The following is a 22500-nucleotide window of genomic DNA, read 5'->3' as shown; positions in this document are numbered from 1 at the left end:
TGGAATCCAATATCACATGTCTAGCCTTAGGAGTGATTTGCCTTGTTTTATTTTGGCACGTGCGCAATGCACGCGCACAAATATACGCATCATAAAATGTGCGTCTCATTAATGTGCAAAATAATGCAAATATGTGGAGAATCAGATGCGCCTGAAGGGCAAAAGGGTTACATTATGTTCATGGGCATGTCGTGATTTCAGAAATGTTGGATTCATTTAATAACACACAAACAGTCCTATGTCCAAATCCAAATGGGAAAATGTAAATATGTCATAAAATGTCACTATGAATGAATTTCCCCAGTTTTGTGCGTCCTGGGTCCAAAACAGCAAGTAACATAGCCAACACGGTGCACTTTTGGCAAAGGAAATTGCTTTTCAACGTCAGTTCAGCCTATAGGCAATGCAAGTCATCATGCAGCAAGGTAGCAAAGTGGCTACTTTCGAGGGATAGCTTACGCTACTGTATCTCTCCCACTGCAGGTTTATCGAATGCATTAAGGTATCAATCAGACTATATTGAAATGAATAAAACTGATCTTTCTATTGCCATGCCATTATCTACTCTATTAACGTAATAGGTTCCATAGTGAAGCTTAGTCAAGATTCTTCTCATCACATAGCTATCCCACAACATGAAGGTAACTTACCGGACGGTCTTTCAATTGACATCTCATATGCAAGACTTCTTCCCCTCTGCCCACTCCGACACGAAATAAAGAAGCCTCTGCTTGCTCATCAGACTCAGAAATCTAGCCTATAGTGAGTTATTATTGGCCATATACAGCACACATGCGCTGTCCATAGCCGTATTTACAATATGACTGCACGTTAGGCTGCACGGGTCTCTTCAACTGAAAACAAAGTCTGGTAAACACATTGGTTGTCTAACGAAAACTGAACATTAGACCTGCAGTTAACCTATTTGAGGGGCTATATATTAATGTTTTTTTTTCTTGAAATGTTCCTCCCGAACCAAAGCAGAAGATTATAATCCAGACTCAATCTCGCATGGATCCACGAAGAGGCGATATAGTGTGCGATGATGAGCGAGTAGTTCCCAAGGGGCTGCATTACATCATAGTTTATCATGTTCCATACATGGCTCGCATGGCAGCCTCACATGAAGAAATTGCTGCCAATATAGCCCCAAGATAATTCATTCAGATGCTCCCAGTATACAAAATAACATCACACATTTACTTGTGTGCTTTAAATTAGTCACAATTTTGTTTCCCTACATTGTTACCATAAAAGAAACATCATTGGTATGGACATGACTGAAATGTAACTGCATTTCAATATCAGCACAATAATTTCAAGTCAGGGCAACAACAAATGATTTTAAGACACATCAACCAAATGTCACACGTCACTGTACAGAGAACAGACTTGTATCTCCCATTTCCACCACATATATATTGTATATATGTATATGTATGTATATATATATATATATATATATATATATATATGTTTCCATCATAGAGATGACAGTCGTCAGGAGCCTTGATCTCAGCCTCACACACGCGTTACACTCCACCTATGGAACTGGCAGCGCTAGCACGTGAGTGCACACAAGCGAAACATGCAGCGGCTGAGGTCACCCATGCCATGCCTACAGCAAAACCTAAACCTCACAGCAAGCGCACACAACATAATTAAGCGCTCATCTCTCTCTCTGTCTCTCTCTCTCTCACACACACACACACACACACACATCTCCATCCTATTGTTAGTCATGTACTGATAAAGGCAATGCGAGTGTGACTATACTGCTTTTAAGGCATGATCATAGCTTCAATGAGGTGTTTATGACCAAAATGTTGGTCATACTTTGGATCCCATTGTTTTGGTATCTAGGAATGCAGTTTTCAAAGAATACAAATGATGCAAAATATGAATCTCAGAAACTGGCTGTCAAGATTGTTTGAGAACTCCTGATGTATCCAAACATTGTAAATAAACATTGGAAACCAATTTCACTTGGAATCCTATTAGGGCTGATATGCAAATACATAATAAAAATAACACAATAGAATGGGACATTTATCAGAATCCAATAAAACAATCCAACAATTTAACAAAGTGTCAAACTGGGGAGTCTGAGGCTGTCAAATCATGTTACATTACACTAGAAGACTTTCAAGTTTTGTGACAAGATTTGGGAAAGATTGCAGTCTTTTGAGTAAAGCTTGAATGGGGGGCATTAAAAAAAAATCTTTCTAGAATCTTTCCCAGATCTTGTCAAGTCTTCTGGTGTTGTCAACATCTGACTGGCAACACCACTCAATCAAAATAACTACTGCAACCGCATTTATTTCAGAGTGAGCTTGTGCGAATATTCAACTCTTAAATAGTAGCCGACGCAATCATCATGCTCATACGATGGTTAAATAATGGAAACAATCCATCCTTCCCTATATGTCCACTTGAGATGGGAACTTTCTGTCCCCACAAACGCAAGTCAAGGATGAGGAGGATTTAATGTATCGGTGTTTTTTTATTCAACATCCCTCAGTCCATAAAGACAGCATTGTACAATACTTAAATGCAACACAACTGCTATACAAATGAAACAGATAGGCTTGGACAGGCATTTGCGCTTGTTTTCAGAAATGCAGCTGCTTTGCACAGAGATCTTTTCATTATTCAATTTATCTATACCAGAGACAAAAAAAACAAAAACATTGAGGTTGTCAAATAGAAAAATACAGAAAACTGGAGCCTCAGGGTTAGTGAGCCTGAGACACGCTCGCTCTGAATTTGGTGTTAATTCTTACAATCAATGCACGAGCTACTGCATTGTAATATCAGTATTTAATTAATCAGATAAAGAAATGAAAACAATACACATTCAGAGTGAATCTGGAGGCATGTTAGTGGCATAAAACTGTTCCTGAAGAAACATGTCTTACCATCTAAGCTCTCAGGCGAGAGTAACAAGTTGACTAAAAACTTCTACAATGATTCAGACTGCCAGACCAAATATAAAATGGTTCATCTTTTTTATTGCGAATCCAGAGATTCTGAACTAAATTCCACATGTGTGTGTGAAATTAATATAAATACATAAGATAACAAAATATATCGGGGCGAGCCTGGCGCTGCAGTCAGGTTAGAGGCGACAGAATCCCAAAGGTTAGCCACCTGATAAGAGGAGGGGGGGGGGGGCACTCCAGAGAGTGCTTGGGAGATTGGTCAGATCTGTCCAGGCCGAACGCACGTTTCCCGTCCTCCTCACAGTGTCTGTTTAGATCTGGAGGGGCGTCAGAGGCACAGTTATATTGTGATACACAAATAGTACAACAGCTGTTGTTATTCAGAACGTTTCCTACACACAGTATAACAGCAGGTACTATGGATCATGTTCCACACAAAGAATACATATTTGACACTTTGTATATCTCTTAACAATGACGCTACGATCTAGGATATGGCGGGCTCTTGTGTTATACTGTAAGTGCAGTGACTAGTGTACTCACATCATCATACTCGTGTAACTGTATTTTAATAGGGAAAACATGGAAGTGTTTGGTTGCTTCTAACTTCATCTCTGTTTGGATCCTAATGAATGCATTGGGCTAACTAAGTGCTATCACCGTAGCGCCGCGCAACAGACCCAGTGCACGCATTGAAACGTGAGAGGTATGCATCAACTCGTCTTAGTTAAGGGAATAACATAGTTTAATATGAAAAAACAGTGAAGTGTTCCTTTAACAATGACGCTACGATCTAGGCTTTGGCGGACTCTTGTGTTATACTGTAAGTGCAGTGACTGTAGTGTACTCACATCATCAATGTCCTCGTCATCATCACCAATGTCATCAAACATGATTTCATCATCATCTCCAGGTCCAAAGGTATCCGTCTCGTTGATTTTGGCTGTTCAGAAAGAAGATTGTCAGCGTTGGGTTACAGTAGTTTGCAAACAGCGTGCACAGCACACACACGTTGGCTAATCACCTTCACTTTCTATCCGTTTATACGACTGAAAAATTAATGCTGAATCAATGCAGAAAAAAATTGACTAATGGCTATACACTGATGATGGTCTGAGATTATAACGTTTTGCACTTATACCTACTTTCTTTTTTTTATTATTATTAAAAAAAAGTCTATGGCAGTATTTGGTGTGTATGTTCATCCTGATCTGGCTGTAGGACTTCTAACTGGAACTTCCACACCCGCCTGTCGTTGGTTTGGGGCGTGATACAGAGATGACTCTGGCCAGTATGTGTGTGTGTGTGTGTGTGTGTGTGTGTGTGTGTGTGTGTGTGTGTGTGTGTGTGTGTGTGTGTGTGTGTGTGTAAGAGATCCTCACCATGCTCCGGAAGCTCTCCGTAGGCCTTCAGACTCCTGGCCTCGTCAGCGTTGTACTTCAGGATGACATCAGCTTTGTTGTCCTAAAGGGCAGAGGAACTGGGATTCACTAACCATCCGCTCATATTCAGCCAAGTTATGAAATTGACAACACGTATGACCTCCTTTATACACCCCAAAATAGACAAATTTCATGCAAAAAGAATCTTTTGCTTGAGCTTGACACACACATCCTTAGTAGGGGTGGGAATTGGCAAAAGAATGACAATTCGATACTATTGCGATATTTGGGCCACAATTCGATATTATTGCGATTCTAAACATATTGCGATACAACAAGTATTGTGATTCGATTTTGCAATATATTGCTATTCATGTCTCTCATATTGTTCGAAGGCATTACAAAAAATAAGGAAAATAACACTGTTCAACTCACTTTGTCATGGCATGGTGCATATCAAGGTCCTTACTCTTTACTCTACCCACACTTTCGATTTGAAATTGCCGTTGAATGCACCACCTTGTGAGTGTAATATCTTGAATTTCCCCCTTGGGGATCAATAAAGTATCCATCTATCTATATATCTATCTATCTAGCAAATTTAATGTGATCAGAGTAAACCCTGAGTAAACTTGCCTCAAATAAAAGTAAAATGGATAATTAAATTATATAATTAAGTATTGCGATACTTCAAGCTACTCGTATCGATATAATTGCAAGCACAAAATATCGCGATACTGAACAGAATCGATTTTTTCCCCCACCACTAATCCTTAGTCCTCAGTCTACGAGGCACTGCCAGACTGTCAATCAAAAAATCTAAAGCTATTTGATAGCAGAAAATGATTCTTATGATTATACTACTACAATGTTACAAAATGTCTTTGGATAAATTATGCTGCGTGATTAATGAGAGCAACAGCAGAACAGGATCCAGTAACTGTTAACATAGCTCATGAATTTACGTCATTCTTCCAACATCACATAGCACTACTAGGGTGACACTATGCTAGATTGCCAGTAATAATGGTGTGTGACTCTACACACAAGACGGGACTACACATCCCGTTGCTGGAGTCACATTGTGGATCTTCAGAAACATTAGCACAAGAATATAGTTCAACAAACCTGATAATCTCTTAGTCCAACAAGAATAATGTCTGATGTGTTGATCCACACCTGCAAGTGAAAGGACCATATGGTGAGTGATTTCTATCTCATATTATGATACACAGCGCATGGTTAAACAAGACCGATAACCAATGACATTTAGTGAAGAATGGGTTTCCAAGAGCACCAGAGGCCGGAACAATGTAGTCTGGATGCAGTGCTTTAGCACACTGGGAGTCTATTTATTAGGAGGACGTAAAATACCGTCACCCAGAACAGCCACAACATAATCATCCCAACACAAGAGAGCTAGCCAGCACATTGTTGGTCACAAGGAAGAACTAGGCATCCTTTCATGGCAGGCACAAGTGTACTCACGAACGGATATTTAAATATTTTATGTCCTACTGCTTTATAGATATAAACCGTAGGAGTGCGCTCACTAAGAGACTATGGGAACTGGCATTATTTCCATTCCTATAGCTGGGTGCTCGCATACAGGGCCTGCAGCTAGTCTGGTGAACAGTGATGAGCAGGGCAACCCGTAACCTGCAGGTGCCCCCAACGGTCTGGGAAGGCAGATACCCCTGTTGCACTTCCTGAAGGCGCTGTGAGCCTAACTCTACAGACACTGATGAAGAGGGGTGCCTATTTGATCACCCCAGGGAAAAGCTCGCGAAGGCTGATCTGTTGGTGATGTTTCTTGTCCACAAGAGTTAACTTCATTGGTGGTTTTGTTTTTGAGTACTTGGGTCTTGGTTGTTGATTGGCTGCTATGAGAAATCCACTACCTACAGCACCTATATCAGTCCTTTGTGTATCTGACATCATTTCAGGGTTTTTTTTTTTTTTTTAAGTATATTTTTTGGGCTTTTTATGCCTTTAATGATAGAAACAGTGGAGAATCGACAGGAAGTAAATGGGAGAGAGAGCAGGGGTGGGAACCGGGAAGGACCACGGGACGGGAATCGAACCCGGGTCGCCGGCGTACGATGCAGGTGCCCCAGCCAGTCGTGCCACAGCTGGGGCCATCATTTCAGGGTTACAGTCCTTTTAACAATAAGTTGAGAAAATGTTGAGTCGGCATGTAACGAGAGCAACAGACGCAGCAAACTATACCTTTTTCCGGAGCTTTCCTCGGATGTGACAGAGCCGCTTCACTCCATCAAAGCACATAGCCTCCAACCTGCCGTTGCCCAACATCTTTATCACCTGAGCATATTCTGAAAACACAAGACAGACCTCGAAATGTAAGTGACTATGACCACAGACAAGTACACAAACACAATACAGCAAAATGATTCAGCATGGGATTGCATTCTGAGAAACTTCACCTTGTCCATCTTCCTTGAACACCAACTCCCTCTTTTCGGACTCATTTTCGTTCTTACCACGACGCCGATTCTTACCTCCCTTACCTGTAAAAGCATAGGGAAGTTCACATTAGTGTCAAAGTACACATTAACATCAACACTGTTGACCATACAAAAAAATTGACCACAGTGACATGATGAGTGATCCAAGATCCCTTTTCAATAGTTAGTATTATTTTATAACATTACAGAGCACTGGATATGTGTGTGTGAAGGTTTCAACTGATGGAACAATGCAGTTCCGTTCTTGCTAGCTAGTGAAATGTACGTAGCAGAAATCAGTAGCCGGAATCAGCAGTGTCGACAGCGGCTGCTAACGTTAGTGAGTTACAATTGGATAGCTAACGTAAGGGATCAGCAGATGGAAGATCTCGCCACCAAACTGACTACCCAAAGGGCAAGGCTGGTCCCTTGAATACGTAACAGTTAGTGAGGCCTCAAAATCTTTCAAATGATCACTGCGTTGTTGGCCCAAAATCAAAAAGGGCTACAACAAGTGTTTTCGGCCTGTAGTTACTAGCTAGCATAAGCCCCTGCCCAAACCCAATTCGCCGGTGTCAGCATCAGTTTTCCTTACCACTCACCATCTAAAATAATTCTTCAATACATCACCAATCAAACACAATATGTATGTATACACACACAGTCCAACCGAATGCATCAGTTAATTGTGGTGTTAACATGATTAGACTACATCGATAAATGTTTAAATGACACGCTAACTAAGCTAACTCTGCTAACTAGCTAGGCAAGGAACTAGGAATATCTCGTGTCACGCTTTCGGTGCGTGTTCTCGGTGGCTATGCTAACATTAGCTGGTAAACTGCGCACTCAGAAATCGATTAACACCTTCTACGAAAGGACAAAAAATATTTTACGAACCTTTATTTTTGGGCATATTCTTTAAAGCGGTGTTCTAACTCCGAGTCCGTGTTGATGTTAAGTTTCAAATGAAGATATCCGAGAATGACTTCACCACTTTCCCAGATGCCTGCCTGGCGTCAGAGTCCTTTTCGTAGCTATCAGAGTGAAAAAGGGCGCCTGCGCGGGGAGGAACCGCTAATTCTTGTCATGTTAGTGCAACTCTGGTGCTACTTCGTTTAAAGCGTGAAAACGACAGCTTTTTGAAGTTTTGTTTTTATCCACATTTGTGTAAATGTATATGCATATGCATATGTATATATTATGTATGGCTTGTATATTGCAGTTTTGCACAGTAAATGACGGGGTAGATTTCTGAGGTTACCTTGCTGTAGTATGTTTTTTTTACATTCCAAAAACAAATAACTGTTATTCCACACTCTCACAATGTAACATTTGAGTTAAGTGTCATGTCTTACAGTAATTAATTCATTCATTAATTATTTTTTACAAAATCTACGCAGCTGTAAAGCGTAAACCATAGTGGTGTGAACACACTACAACAAGTAACCTTATTTCCGATATTTTATGTCAAAATAAAAGTTTTGGGCATTTCAACAGTAGAGGAAAAACATACAACACACGTTAATTACGGAGTGCGATTGCCATATCAAGCTCTTGAGCAATTGGTGCATCATTTTTCATAAACCGGTCCCGTATGTCCCCCAATATCATAGTCTTAACCAGCACAAAATAACGACGGGTGATGGGGCAAGCGAATACTACATTTAACACAAACAACGTCGCACTAAAATGTGCAACAATTGTATTAATATGCTTACATAAAATAAATGCAGAATACGTATATCAGATTGTCATATGCGAAAACGGTTATTTTCTCTTCTGCTCTCTAACACCAGAGAATGGAACATGAAAGGGCTCTGCTAACACACAGCACGACTCGATGATGCCACCAGGGTAAGTGGCTAGAACGCGTCTCTGCACTTCCTCTTCTTGACACTGGGGAAGGAACAAATTGACATGAGAACTTCATGAAGAACACTGGAAAAAACGAAATGAATGTCTTACAGCTGCTGTATTATGATGCGAATTTGTTACCGAGAGTAAAGCCAGCACAGCCACATATGTTGTTAGGAGATACGTCGATACTTCGGAAGCAAAACATTGTTTCAAAGCGGTGTAGGTAGCCAAGGGAGCTATTAGCACAGTGGCTTAGCAGGAGCAGAAAGCTCATGCTAACGTTTACCGATTGCTGCATTTGTGGTTGGGTAGGCATAGCTTAGAGGCTACTTCAACCATTTGAACGAGACAAGTGGAATCTGCTAGCAGCTTCGTCAAAAGAAACAGTTATGATTCATGAATGTGCAGTTGATGGCTGTCCGAACAAATCGGACACAATTATTCACTACACATTACCAGAGGAGCCAACCAGACGTCAAAAGTGGATAGAATTTCTGCAAAGGAGCAGAAAAATAGACCCCTCTTGTGTTAACACTAGGATTTGCGGTAGTCATTTCACAGAAGACAGCTTTACTAAATTGAACTTGGGATTCACAACACGGTTGATACTGAACGTAAATGCTGTTCCTTGTATTTATCCAGATGCCCTGACTACACAACCAAAACAGATCAAGGCGAATGAGGTGAGTGTTTAGCATGACTTTGAGGATGACATATTTTGGCCATCTACGCTAGCTACAAAGCTATCGTTGTTTGACAGCAGTCGATCATCCCGATGTCCATAGCCTTAGCTAGTCTGGTAATAATTTCTGTATTTTTGAGAGAAATCACTCAGAGAAACCAGCACCACAATCCTAATAATTGTGTATTATTAAAATACTGCCACCTCTTAGTTCATTTGGTTAAGAACTTTGATTAAAAATGACGCTGCCTCCCCTTTCTAGGCTTTCAAGTGTCAGAAATGCAGATATGCAGTAATGCAACATTTTGGACATGGAACTGCAATGTTTGCGTTTTGCGTTCTACTTCAGAGAAACTTCCGTTTTTACCCTGTTACTGCAGATTTTTTCCTAAAAAAAAAATATACAGTCAGTGTAATTTGTAAGTTGAATTTATCTCTTTCAGACACACTCTACAGATAGTGCCAATGAAGTAGAAAGTGGCATCATTGTCAGCGACGCTATTTCTTTGGCTTGTGTGAAAGAGGAGCCACTGCAGGAGGAGCTGAGTTGTGATGCTGTGAGGGCCATTAAGGTGGAACCATTGGAAGACCTGGCATATGGAGATTCATCCTCCCACCAACACACTGATGAGGAAATGTTTGAACATGATGGCACTATTTTAAAAATAGAAGTTTGTGAAGATCCCATCAGTATTGATGATGGTAAACCATTTCACTGTACACACTGTGGGGAGGGTTTTCTAAACAAGGGGGCACTAAAACATCATGAAATAAGACACGCCTTGTCTCCTCCATCTTCAGGGTCCCACCTCTGTAAGCACTGTGGAAAGGTCTTTGCCCACAAAGCATTTTTAAAAGCCCATCTAAAAATCCATGCTAGTATGGAGTCACAAATGTCATTTGCCTGCAGTAAATGCACGAGGAGATTTCGCAACCAGTCAAGTCTCAATAAACATATGCATAATCATTTGACAAGGTTAAAATATCCATGTCCGGTGTGTGGGGTAGACTTTGAATTGAAAGGTAGTCTTCACCTCCACATAAAGATGCATCCAGGAGAGAGGTTTAGCTGCAAGTTTTGCGATCAAAGATTTTTAAAATTTGATACCTACCTGCGGCACGTGGATCGCCACACGGTGGTCACCCCGTACTATTGTGAGATATGCAAAATCTACCAGCTGACCGAGAGAGGCTTCCTGCTCCACCAGAAAAGGCATGCCCACAAAGACTTTGTGAAGGCCATGGTTGAAAATGGCAAGTTGAGTAAGAAGGGGACAATTCCATCCTCCTATCTCGACTCACTACCTCAGCACCATGGAGCCGAAGGGAAAATGGTGGGCAACTCACTGCTGTTAGATACTAAATGGCCTCTACAGTCATCAGACAACACTGAAACAGAACCTTTAGTTCAGTCTAGTGAGTGTCCATCACCTGCAAGACCGTGTGAGACTGAAATGAAAATATAAAATGCCTGATGCTTGAGTCGTTCTTCACAATAACACTCTTTTTAGAAATTTTTTTTAAAATGTACAGACATTTTTTAAATGATCAAAGAAGGCACAGAGCTTCAAGAATAGGTTAAATATTTAGAGAGTTTAGAGCATGTTTCATATTGGGACTTTCATAATATGTTTGTATAAAGTAGTACTGTTTGAGCCCTTAAACCTGTATCTTGGCTTGTAAAAATAATGTTTTATCCTGTCTGTCAAAGAATGTATAGTCAGTGTTGTTTTGAATATGGATTGGCTGTAATGTAACAGAGACCAGGCTTTAGATCCATGCGCTCAGAGCAGCAACCATTTGTTCTGTATGCCAAGCAGCAAACAGCAGTTTTTTCAAGACAATAATGTGAAGTTTTGTATTGTCACAACAATACATTCTTCTTCATGTAATAAACAATACGTTATTAAGTTATTATCTTAACATATTTGTACATGACATGGAACAGAGTACTGCAGTGGCATTTTAAGACACCATTTGGTGTTCGTCAGTGCAATAATTATCACACAGCATGGATAATGAGTGGACAATGAGCTGCAGCGATGTGCCCTGGATCTTGTTTTGTCCTTTTTATAAGCACTGTATTTTGTATTCACTGTGTTCCATCTTGTAATTATTCAATGTATTCAAGAAACTATAAGCAGTGAAATGGATTAAAATGGTAGACTAAACTGAGATGTTGTGTTTATAGTTCATAGGTCAACTCTTTTGCATGCATGTCGCACATTATGGAGCTGTACAATAGTTGCAGCTATTAATTAGAGTTATGAGCATCTTTTCGCCCTTCATTTCAGCCTGATATGTAAACATGCTTTCATTTTTCCGCTAGTAATGTTTTGTCTAGAAAAGAAATAGCAATTATGTACATAAATCATACAATTGTGAAAAAACTGTCTGATTTTTATTTCATTTTGTGTGATTATGTTTCCTAAAAAGAGCCATCTATAGCCTACGTAAGCCTATTGTAGCGCATTTTCATGCACAACGCGTGCAACGCAGTGCTGGGTATAAGCCTAATAAATTGCATGATTTTCCATCTATTCTTCATAGGCTACAGTTTCACAGAAGAAATAATATGTCGATTAATGCGTAAACCTAGGTAAACGGGTGGTAATGTGGGCCAATATCACGCTGACTTGAGTTTTAGCAGGTCACAATCTTGAGTCTCGCCTATGAATCGCACTGGAAAAATATTCGGTAGTCTAGGGGCACTGCAGAGAGTAGACTTAAAATCCTTATCTCCTAAAATATTAGCTTAGTGCAACATTGCATGTAAAATAAAACGTGAAGTAGCAAAACATCATGCCTAAAGTAGCACACTTCGGCGAACCTATTGTACAGTAGTACTAATAATATGGTTATATAATCCTAAAGAAATATTCTAAGCTATCTAACCATTGCTGTTTAGCCTAAGCTACCACCGATACCAACACAGATAGGATAGCCTAGCTACATTGTAGCTCCTGCGTTCGCGGTCTTCATGTCAACATGATCACGTGGTGTTGAGGGATTTCCTGAAAACACTGAGGAGACAACGTGCGGCTCTAAAAACGATTCTGAAAAGTTCGGCAAAACAATGCAATGTGCTCTGTCGTTAGCAGTTCAGTGAGATTGTATAATAACAGGCGTTGAATTAAGACAGAAGGTCACTTGAAGAAGAAGTTGAACGAGCTTCCTCTTTATTTTTAAGTTCAGTGTGGTTAGTTTAGTCAGCTAGCAAGCTAGCAACATAGTTGCAGGAGCTGCAACATTGAATTACTTGATTGAAACAAGAGCAGCGTTAGTTTCCAACATTGTCAACAGTTCAAGTTGCCGGGTTTATTTGCATACTTGAAGAAAAAGAAGCAGGTATGATTCACAAATGTGCAGTGACTGGTTGTCCAAATAGATCGGACTCGATTATTCATTACACACTACCAGAGGAGGAAAGCAGACGGCTGCGGTGGATACAGTTCATGGAAAGGGGAGGAAAAGAAATGGATGCCTCTGCACTAAGGATCTGCGGTAGCCATTTCACTGAAGACAGCTTCACGAAGTTGGATTTGGGATTCACAACGCGATTAATATTAAGTGTAAATGCAGTGCCTACAATTTATCCAGAGGATCTCCTAAAACTGCAAAAGGAATCTCACGTAAGTGTTTTGTGTCGTGCATCCCAACTGTTTCAGTGCAATGTTATTACAAATGTGCAGGCTGTCCATGATTAGCCTACTGTAGCTGGCTAATCAGCTAGCTGTGTGCAGTAGTCGATCGCTCAGACCTGCAATTCGTAACATTAGCATAGCCCTTTCGCAGTAACATTTCTTATTTAAACACGGATTGCACAATACCCTGCTTTTCTGAATTCGCGTATCGGAATGATATACTTTACTATCACGTTATTAGATAAAAAGATAATAAACTATATGCAATTTCATTGTAAAGTCGTGAATTCAGAAACAGGAAGAACAATATTGAGGGAATGCAATTAATTTTAAGTAAGATTAATTCTAATGGTCTCTCAACGACCATTTATTACATTAATTGGAGGCAGAGTTGCATGTTGTGAAGTATTTATTGATTTATTTTAATCACATATATTGTCACTTTTTTGTTTACTTTCAGCACCCTCCACTAGAGGATGGTAAAGCAGGAGAAGGTTACGTCAAAGCAACTGAAACACTTTCTCCAGATTTTTGGAAACGGTTCCAGGCTAACGGCGCGCTGGATGAAGATGACATGACAGAGGAGCCAGCTGAAGATGACTTCACTGACGAGCCAGGCGAAGATGAGATGGAAGATGAGATGACGGATGAGATGGCTGTTGCGCCATTCAATTTAGTAAAAGTTGAACCACAACATGAGGATGGATACGGTGATTCACCATTTGAACAGCACAAAACTGTCCATATGAACTCCTCTCTGAAACAATATAACTGTGCTCAGTGTGGGCGGAACTTTAGTCACAAAGCGTTTCTGAAAGCCCATGAAAAGATCCACGCCAGTGTGGAGACAGAGATGGCATTCAGCTGCACGATGTGCGACAGGCGATTCACTAAAAAGTCAGGGCTGAAGAAACACATGCATAATCACCTGGCCAGGCTAAACTACCCCTGTCCAGTGTGCGGAGAGGAATTTGAGTTGAAGGGCAGCCTCCATAACCACGTCAAGTCACACCCTGGAGAGCGCTTTCGATGTAAATACTGTGACCAGGGATTTTTAAAGATCGACGCCTACATGCGGCACGTGGACCGCCACACGGTGGTGACGCCGTACTACTGCGAGAAATGCAAAATCTACCAGCTGACCGAGAGAGGCTTCCTGCTCCACAAGAAAAGGCATGAACGAGACGAACTGGAGCAGAAACAGTCTGAGAACAAGACCGTGGTGGTCAGAAAAGGTGGCAGGCCTAAAAAGAACCTCGCTCAGATTCAGAACCTGCCGCAGGAAGAACCACAAGTAGGCGCTGAAATCTCTGGACCGAACCTGACACTGCAGCCGCTCACCAACATCAACGGCACACTGCTGAAGGCGTCTGGTGGAGATCCATCCCACGAGACGACCAACCCCTCAGATGAAGCTGAGATGGAGGAGGAGCACACTTCACCAGAGGATGGTCCAACAACAGGAAATGGCATCAATGGGACAGGAAATGGCATCGATGGCTATGAAACAGAGATGCTTCTCGCACCGATTGAAGATGAGCTGAATGATGAGCCATTTAATATAGTGAAAGTTGAACCACAAGATTTGAATCGATTCACTAAACAGTTTCCTGCGGAAGAGAGCAACGTTCTGAAACCGTATCATTGCTATCAGTGTGGACGGAACTTTACTCACAAAGCGTTCTTGAAAACCCATCAGAAGGTCCACGCCAGTGTGGAGACACACATGGCGTTCAGCTGCACAAAGTGCGACAGGCGATTTAGCAAGAAGTCAGAGCTCAACAAACACATGCATAATCACCTGGAAAGGCCAAACTACCCCTGTCCAGTTTGTGGAGAAGAATTTGAAATTAAAGGTAGTCTCCATAACCACGTGAAATCTCACCCCGGAGAGCGATTCCGCTGCAAATACTGCGATCAGAGGTTCTTAAAGATCGACCCGTACCTGAAACACGTGGACCGGCACACGGTGGTGACGCCCTACTACTGTGAGAAGTGCAAAGTGTACCAGCTGACGGAGAGAGGCTTCCTGATCCACCAGCGAGCGCACGCCAGGGAGGAGCTGGAGCCCAGGTCCACTAAGCCGCGGCCGGCGCTGAAGAGACGACGGCGCCGCAGGAGGAAGAGCGTTCTGATGACGAAGAGGCCGATCAAGACAGTTGGAAAACCACAAGTGGGCTCGGAAGTCCCTGAACCGAAACTGACCCTGCAGTCACATGCCGACACCAACGGCACACGGCTAGAGTTCCCATCGCATGAGACAACAGGCCGCTCAGCTGAAGCTGAGATGGAGCAGGAGGAGGAGGAGGAGGAGGAGGAGGAGGAGGAACAAGAGGAGCAGGAGGAGGAAGAGGAAGAGCAGGAGGAGGAAGAGCAAGAGGAGCAGGAGGAGGAAATGTCACCTGAGGATGAAACCTCGGATGGCAGTCAGAAGGAATCTACAGATTGAGATTTACAGAATTGAGATCGGAAGATGCCTTAGAAAGCCCCGTCTCCACTCACAGGACTATTGTGCCCCCATACTCCATACAGGACTATTGTGCCTCCATACTCCATACAGGACTATTGTGCCCCCATACTCCATACAGGACTATTGTGCCCCCATACTCCATACAGGACTATTGTGCCCCCATACTCCATACAGGACTATTGTGCCTCCATACTCCATACAGGACGATTGTGCCAGGACTGTGCGGATCTCTGGTGCTGGATGTAACCGGACTATGATGATCTTTGGTGCTGGATGTAACCGGACTATGATGATCTCTGGTGCTGGATGTAACCGGACTGTGCGGATCTCTGGTGCTGGATGTAACCGGACTATGATGATCTCTGGTGCTGGATGTGATGCAGGTCTCCCACAGCTTTCAAAATGCTTCAGTAAAATAAGCTGCATGTCGTATGCAAGTTTGTCCTTCAGTCTGTCTGAAGTAATTATGTTTTCTTCTTGCCCTTTTGTAAATGTATATGATTTCATGCTTGTCCACTTTCTAGGCCCATGTTTATTACAGGCTGTGGAATGTCCTCTTTGTATGTAAGCAACTGATCACGGTATATCCTACATGTAATTAATTGTGTGCGGTCACAGTCAATCATGATTATATTGTCTCTCAGTTTTGAGACCTGTAAATACATCTCTGATCTGTTTTTATCAGCTGTGTCAAAAGGGGAGTTTGAGTCATCATGCTGAAAATACAGTCATATGAATTATTTTTTACACAGTAGTTATGACATGAACCAGAGAATGATTGTTACATTAGAAAGAACTTTTAGCAAATTAATTTTTACACCTGCAATGAGTAGTTCTTCTGTATGTTGATTTTGAGTAATTGTAAAAATGTCACGGTTTTGGTCTGTATCCTCGTTCTGAAGAGTAGCATAAATGATGAATAAAACTCTGAACATTTTGTCATGGTCTCAGATAAGGAATATAATTTAAACACTCAGAACACCAGTTCATACATAAGAGCTTTTTTATTAGATAGAAATCTTTAGTTTTATTTTTTTTACTACATTTACAAAAAAAGAGGGACAAACTGTAGCAGCTTTCCTAGACAAGAAGCAATAATAGTTTTCCAGCAGTCCTCAGGACAAGGTAGGGAGACACGAAGGAAAAAGGACACAACCCCTCCTGTCTCACCTAACACAGGTGTGTCACTCACACACCTGTTGGAACACAGTAGAAATCATAGAAAACCCTCAGTTCTGCATATATACACATACATACATACATACATACATACATACAGCATACACACACGTCGCCTTTGCCACTAATAATGATTATACAACCTACTCCATGCACATATATAAAAATACATTTATGTCTTGAAAAGTAATTCTGCTTTCACTGAGTGATTCCATCCCTACTGTTGACATCCACTGAGAGCAGCAGAGGGGTTGGACAATACTGCTGTGTGCTTGAGTCACTTCACTGTTACACAATGCATTGCATTTCATCACATAGACCTGAGTTCTCTTGGTGTGTGACTAGATCCAGTTCTGCATCACAGGATTAGAATGTGGCACAGCTCCTCCGCACGTCCACTTCAGTGCTGCACAGCTGATCCGCGCCGGGGGGGGGGGGGGTTGGGGGGGGTCATTGGTTTCTGGTCTTTCTCTCAGTCTTCCAGTTGTCAGCCTCTTTCTACAGGGACCGGCAGAACTGACGGCAATGTGCTGCTTTGACAGGGGCAGCCCCCTCGTAGCAGTTTACAGGGAAAGGGTCTAACATTTAGGGAGTCTTCAAAAGCCTGAACTCTTAACATATCTCGCCGGCCACTGTAAGTGCTCAGGTTTGTGTTCCTGTGATCGGTAACAGAGCCCCACGGAGGCCAGGTCAACTAGAGACGACACTACGGAGCGGGAGGAGCAGAGCAGAGACATCGGAGGAGGACGAGTACAATCAACCCCCTAAAGCAACGCGTCCAGCAGGGGCCTCAACGCTTGCTCAGCTCAGCCTAAATAATCCTGCTCCACGGAGGGGCCTAAATAATCCTGCTCCACGGAGGGGCAGATGTGCTTTGCATGGTGAGGTCTCCTTTTTGACAAGTCACCATCAATACAATCATATATTTGCATTATACGCTACCCTCCAGGTGTATGTGGTGCAGGGTTTCTGCATGTCTTTACGTGCATGATGTGCATATATACCTAGCTGCTCTCTCCGCCGCTAAGACACGTCCTGATGCTGTCTGCCTGACGGCTGGAGGCAGGCAGTAGTGGTTCTACAAGCGAGGGCTGATTGGGTCTCTCAGGTTACAGGCAGGCAAGAGGGAGTCCGGTGGAGACCAATGGGCTTCAGTTCTGGTTCAGTTCTGGCTCTATTTGGCATCAGGGGGCAGGACGAGTGCAGGACGTGTGCAGTAGCATCCGGTGGCCTTCAGGTCCGGTTCAGTGGCTGTGCCCAGCTTACACCCGGAGAGAGGTGAGTTAGGGAGAGTCCAACGGGAAGGTAGGGGCGGGCAGCTCAGAGGGCTGTGGAGGTGAGTTTCTTGACCCCCCTACGCTGAGCAAGAGTGGAACAACCCACGGGTTCCAGAACTGGAGTTATGTTCCTGTTGAGGGCAGAGTAGGTTGCTGCCATGGCGCCCTGGGAGACAACAGCAGCAGAGTTAACCCACAGAGCAACACTGGAGAAGACACACCTTGTATCAGACTAACACTAAGTATTTTAGCGTTAGTATTATATCTTACTTTCTACTAAAAAAACTGGACAATAGACAGTGTGTCGCTTTGGACAAAGGCGTCTGCTAAATAACCATAACCATAACCATAACCATAACCATAACCATAAGCATACCACTAGACAGTACCTTGACTAAGTGAGGAGTGTCTGCTAAATAACCATAAGCATAACCATAACAGTAGACAGTACCTTGACTAAGTGAGGAGCGTCTTGTCTGTTGAGCTGGTACTTGGGCAGCTGGTCCTTGTGGACGATCCAGGGGTGTCGTAGCACCTGAGCTGCAGTCAGTCTCTGGTGAGGGTCCACATGCAGCATCTTAGACACCAGGTCCTGAGGAGAGAAATGCAAACACACTTGGATCAACTACACCACCACCACCCCTCTCTAGAGGCCTTTTCTGCCCTCATTATGACTCGTCTATATTATGTAGTCATTTAAGCAGAAACATATAAATCTACTTACAAAATAGGGAACAAAGTACAGTGTGACTGAGACATGTTTGTGCAGCAAATAAGTGCTATTAGACGAGAATGATATTTAAAGCAAAGAGGAGTCCAGTGAAGAAGAGGAGGGATAGTCAGGATAGGGAGGAAGGTTGAGGCGCTAGATTGAGTATGTCGAGTTATCCATCACGACCATCTCACAGTGACCGGGACTGCAGTACCTTTGCCTCGGCTGAGACCGAGTTCCAGTAACCGCCCGTCAGGGAAAACTTGCCGCTCCCGATCCGAGCCAGGATCTCTTCCGGAGTGTCCTCAGGACCATTAGCAAATGGAGTGAAGCTGTGAGAACACGGGGCAACAACATCACCCATTAGAGAAGCATTTAGGACACAACTTTAATGTGCTGCCTGTCTGTCTGAGCTTGAACAGTTGTTTTCCTGTGTGTGTGTGTGTGTGTGTGTGCGTGTTTTCATTCTGTTGTGATTGTACTCATGGTTCTAGTCTGGTTGATATCCAGTGTTTTAAGCTCAGTGTTGGAACACAGTGTTATAGACCTCAGCTCCAGGGCAGAAGCAATACGCTGATTTTTCGTTGGGTTTTTTTTTCATTGTCTTGTTCTCATTTTTCATGTTGGTAAAGGGCCGTATTAGCAGCCTACCCTGTCAACATGGTGTAGAGCAGGACTCCCATAGATATATACTGTATACGTGTCTGAGGCCTACCCTGTCAACATGGTGTAGAGCATAGATATATATACGTGTCTGAGGCCTACCCTGTCAGCATGGTGTAGAGCATAGATATATACAGTATACGTGTCTGAGGCCTACCCTGTCAACATGGTGTAGAGCATAGATATATATACGTGTCTGAGGCCTACCCTGTCAGCATGGTGTAGAGCATAGATATATATACGTGTCTGAGGCCTACCCTGTCAGCATGGTGTAGAGCATAGATATATATACGTGTCTGAGGCCTACCCTGTCAGCATGGTGTAGAGCATAGATATATATACGTGTCTGAGGCCTACCCTGTCAGCATGGTGTAGAGCATAGATATATACAGTATACGTGTCTGAGGCCTACCCTGTCAACATGGTGTAGAGCATAGATATATATACGTGTCTGAGGCCTACCCTGTCAGCATGGTGTAGAGCATAGATATATATACGTGTCTGAGGCCTACCCTGTCAACATGGTGTAGAGCATAGATATATATATACGTGTCTGAGGCCTACCCTGTCAACATGGTGTAGAGCATAGATATATATATACGTGTCTGAGGCCTACCCTGTCAGCATGGTGTAGAGCAGGACTCCCATAGATATACAGTGAGGAGAAAATGTATTTGATACCATGCTAAAGTTGCCTAAAAAGAGGAATATAAAATCGTCATTTGACAATTGATCTTAATGTCTTAATTCAAAAATTGAGTAAAAATAAAACCGCTAAGTACGCCAATTTTCTTTGTGATGGAAGAATGTTTCGTAAATAAATAAATGTTCTTCCTAAATGCTAGGGGGAAGTAAGTATTTGACCCCCAATGTAACCCTATGGGAATTCAACACATAGGGTTAACATAGGGGCGGGCAGATTTTTATTTTTTAAGGCCAGCTATTTTATGGATTCAGGATATTATGCATCCTGATAAAGTTCCCTTGGCCGTTGGAATTAAGATAGCCCCACATCATTACATACCTTTCACCATAGCTAGAGATTGGCATGGTGCTTTTTCCAGTAGGCCTATTAGCCTGTTTGATGCTCATTGAGCTCAATGCAAATCAAACAGGCTAATAGGCCTACTGGAAAAAGCACCATGCCAATCTCTAGCTATGGTGAAGGGTATGTGATGATGTGGGGCTATTTTAATTTCAAAGGCCAAGGGAAATTTATCGGGATGCATAATATCCTAGATCCATGAAATAGCTGGCCTTTAAAAATAAAAATCTGCCTGCCCCTATGTTAACCCTATGTGTTAAATTCCCATAGGGTTACATAGGGGGTCAAATACTTCCTTCCCCTAGCATTTAAGGAAAACATTTATCTATTTACGATACATTCTTCAATCACAAAGAAAATTGGTGTCCTTGGCGGTTTGATTTGTACTAATTTTTTGAGTTAAGGCATTAAGATCAATTGTCAAATGATGATTTTATATTCCTGTTTTAGCAGGGTATCAAATACATGTGCTCCTCACTGTATATACGTGTCTGAGGCCTACCCTGTCAGCATGGTGTAGAGCATAGATATATATACATGTCTGAGGCCTACCCTGTCAGCATGGTGTAGAGCATAGATATATATACATGTCTGAGGCCTACCCTGTCAGCATGGTGTAGAGCATAGATATATATACGTGTCTGAGGCCTACCCTGTCAACATGGTGTAGAGCATAGATATATATACGTGTCTGAGGCCTACCCTGTCAACATGGTGTAGAGCATAGATATATATACTGTACGTGTCTGAGGCCTACCCTGTCAGCATGGTGTAGAGCATAGATATATATACTGTACGTGTCTGAGGCCTACCCTGTCAACATGGTGTAGAGCATAGATATATATACGTGTCTGAGGCCTACCCTGTCAGCATGGTGTAGAGCAGGACTCCCAGACTCCATATGTCGCAGGCGGCATCATAGCCCTGCTTCTTCAGCACCTGGGGACATCACACACAACACACAGAGTTATCTCTTGATGTTGCACAAAACACACAAGACAGCGACACAAAGAGCAGCTGAGACACACACGGCGGTGTCCGTGGAAAAGGGACGCAAAGCGCTGCGTACCTCTGGGGCGACGAAGTTAGCGGTGTAGCACGGGGTCATCAGGAGCCCGTTCTCGGCGCGGAGCTGCTTAGCGAATCCGAAGTCACAGATCCGGATGGACTCCGGGTTGCCCAGTTCGTCCACGTACAGAATGTTGCTGGGCTTCAGATCCCTGTGCACCACCTGCATAGAAATAGTGCAACACAGGTTACACATTCACACTTCTAGTGTGACCAACATAATAGTGCAACACAGGTTACACAATCACACTAGCTTCGAATAGTGCAACACAGGTTACACAATCACACTAGCTTCGAATAGTGCAACACAGGTTACACAATCACACTAGCTTCGAATAGTGCAACACAGGTTACACAATCACACTAGCTTCGAATAGTGCAACACAGGTTACACAATCACACTAGCTTCGAATAGTGCAACACAGGTTACACAATCATACTAGCTTCCAGTGTGACCAACATAAAACAGAACTGCACAGAAAACAGGCTCTCCTTCAGGGGACAGCTTCTTGATGATGTGCATGTGGAGAGATTCAGTTTTCACCTTTAGGTTTATGAACCCAAAGCAGTCATCTCCTGGCTGGGGTAACTCATATTAGGGGCGGTTAATGGCTGGGGTAACTCATATTAGGGGCAATTAATGGCTGGGGTAACTCATATTAGGGGCGATTAATGGCTGGCTGATATGAGAACTTGAGACATGAGACATTACACATTGACTGTGCAGGTACTCCATTGGTGATGGTGTGTGTGTGTGTGTGTGTGTGTGCATCTACCCCTTGACTGTGCAGGTACTCCATGGTCTTGGTGATGGTGTGCAGGACAGCGCTGGCCTCTCTCTCGGAGAAGAACTTCTGGCGCAGGATCTTGTCCAGCAGCTCTCCACCTTTCAGCAGCTCCGTCACCAAGTACACTGAGCGCCCGTCATCGTACACCTGCCACCAAACACACACACACACACACACACACACATATCGTCACCAGGTACAGCGAGCGCCCGTCATCGTACACCTGCCACCAAACACACACACACACACACCGTCACCAAGTACACTGAGCGCCCGTCATCGTACAACTTTGGTAAACATTCCCTGGAAATGATCCACTGCAG

General features: G+C 42.8%; 5 protein-coding genes across 11 annotated transcripts in view; 2 read left to right on the top strand and 3 right to left on the bottom strand.

Annotated features, from left to right (window-relative positions):
• Positions 1-769, bottom strand: part of map7d2b (MAP7 domain containing 2b) — a 26666-nt gene extending 25897 nt beyond the window's left edge. For 3 of the 5 annotated variants that reach the window (XM_062521995.1, XM_062521996.1, XM_062521997.1), the window contains exon 1: positions 651-766. In XM_062521995.1, coding sequence (XP_062377979.1) covers positions 651-672 — 22 coding nt within the window. In that variant the 5' untranslated portion in view covers positions 673-766. Of the gene's footprint in view, positions 1-650 lie in introns of all 5 variants that reach the window. The other 2 variants (XM_062521998.1, XM_062521994.1) reach the window with 2 other exon arrangements.
• A 1714-nt stretch (positions 770-2483) lies between these two features.
• eif1axb (eukaryotic translation initiation factor 1A X-linked b) lies at positions 2484-7847 on the bottom strand. Its single transcript, XM_062521490.1, has 7 exons — positions 7690-7847; positions 6769-6852; positions 6554-6657; positions 5453-5503; positions 4325-4406; positions 3794-3885; positions 2484-3259 (listed from the first exon to the last, which is right to left on the bottom strand). The coding sequence occupies exons 1-7, from the start codon at positions 7703-7705 to the stop codon at positions 3254-3256; spliced, it is 435 nt and encodes a 144-aa protein (XP_062377474.1). The 5' UTR covers positions 7706-7847; the 3' UTR covers positions 2484-3253.
• Positions 7848-8698: 851 nt separating this feature from the next.
• On the top strand, positions 8699-11710 carry si:dkey-226l10.6 (zinc finger protein 37). The gene is made up of 2 exons (XM_062521489.1): positions 8699-9332; positions 9775-11710. Exons 1-2 carry the CDS (start codon positions 9039-9041, stop codon positions 10795-10797), a joined length of 1317 nt encoding a protein of 438 aa, XP_062377473.1. The 5' UTR covers positions 8699-9038; the 3' UTR covers positions 10798-11710.
• A 641-nt stretch (positions 11711-12351) lies between these two features.
• LOC134066230 (gastrula zinc finger protein xFG20-1-like) lies at positions 12352-16382 on the top strand. The gene is made up of 2 exons (XM_062521485.1): positions 12352-12963; positions 13436-16382. The coding sequence occupies exons 1-2, from the start codon at positions 12682-12684 to the stop codon at positions 15422-15424; spliced, it is 2271 nt and encodes a 756-aa protein (XP_062377469.1). The 5' UTR covers positions 12352-12681; the 3' UTR covers positions 15425-16382.
• Positions 16383-16430: 48 nt separating this feature from the next.
• Positions 16431-22500, bottom strand: part of rps6ka3b (ribosomal protein S6 kinase, polypeptide 3b) — a 52678-nt gene continuing 46608 nt past the window's right edge. For all 3 annotated transcript variants that reach the window (XM_062521486.1, XM_062521487.1, XM_062521488.1), the window contains 6 exons: positions 22166-22324; positions 21391-21552; positions 21184-21260; positions 18828-18945; positions 18353-18493; positions 16431-18067 (listed from right to left, as the gene is read on the bottom strand). In XM_062521486.1, coding sequence (XP_062377470.1) covers positions 17945-18067; positions 18353-18493; positions 18828-18945; positions 21184-21260; positions 21391-21552; positions 22166-22324 — 780 coding nt within the window. In that variant the 3' untranslated portion in view covers positions 16431-17944. The remainder of the gene's footprint in view (positions 18068-18352; positions 18494-18827; positions 18946-21183; positions 21261-21390; positions 21553-22165; positions 22325-22500) is intronic.

This window comes from Sardina pilchardus, chromosome 19, assembly GCF_963854185.1.
Source record: "Sardina pilchardus chromosome 19, fSarPil1.1, whole genome shotgun sequence".
In the NCBI taxonomy this organism is placed as follows: domain Eukaryota; kingdom Metazoa; phylum Chordata; class Actinopteri; order Clupeiformes; family Clupeidae; genus Sardina; species Sardina pilchardus.
This window is presented reverse-complemented; position numbering and strand designations above follow the sequence as displayed.

Coding starts and splice junctions, on each gene's coding strand:
- eif1axb (XM_062521490.1), bottom strand. Junction 6,658..6,768: donor GTTCAAGGAAGATGGACAAG/GTGAAGTTTCTC, acceptor TTGTGTTTTCAG/AATATGCTCAGGTGATAAAG. Junction 4,407..5,452: donor TTGGACTAAGAGATTATCAG/GTTTGTTGAACT, acceptor TCTGCCCTTTAG/GACAACAAAGCTGATGTCAT.
- si:dkey-226l10.6 (XM_062521489.1), top strand. CDS start 9,039: ATGATTCATGAATGTGCAGTTGATGGCTGTCCGAACAAATCGGACACA. Junction 9,333..9,774: donor AACAGATCAAGGCGAATGAG/GTGAGTGTTTAG, acceptor TATCTCTTTCAG/ACACACTCTACAGATAGTGC.
- LOC134066230 (XM_062521485.1), top strand. CDS start 12,682: ATGATTCACAAATGTGCAGTGACTGGTTGTCCAAATAGATCGGACTCG. Junction 12,964..13,435: donor AACTGCAAAAGGAATCTCAC/GTAAGTGTTTTG, acceptor GTTTACTTTCAG/CACCCTCCACTAGAGGATGG.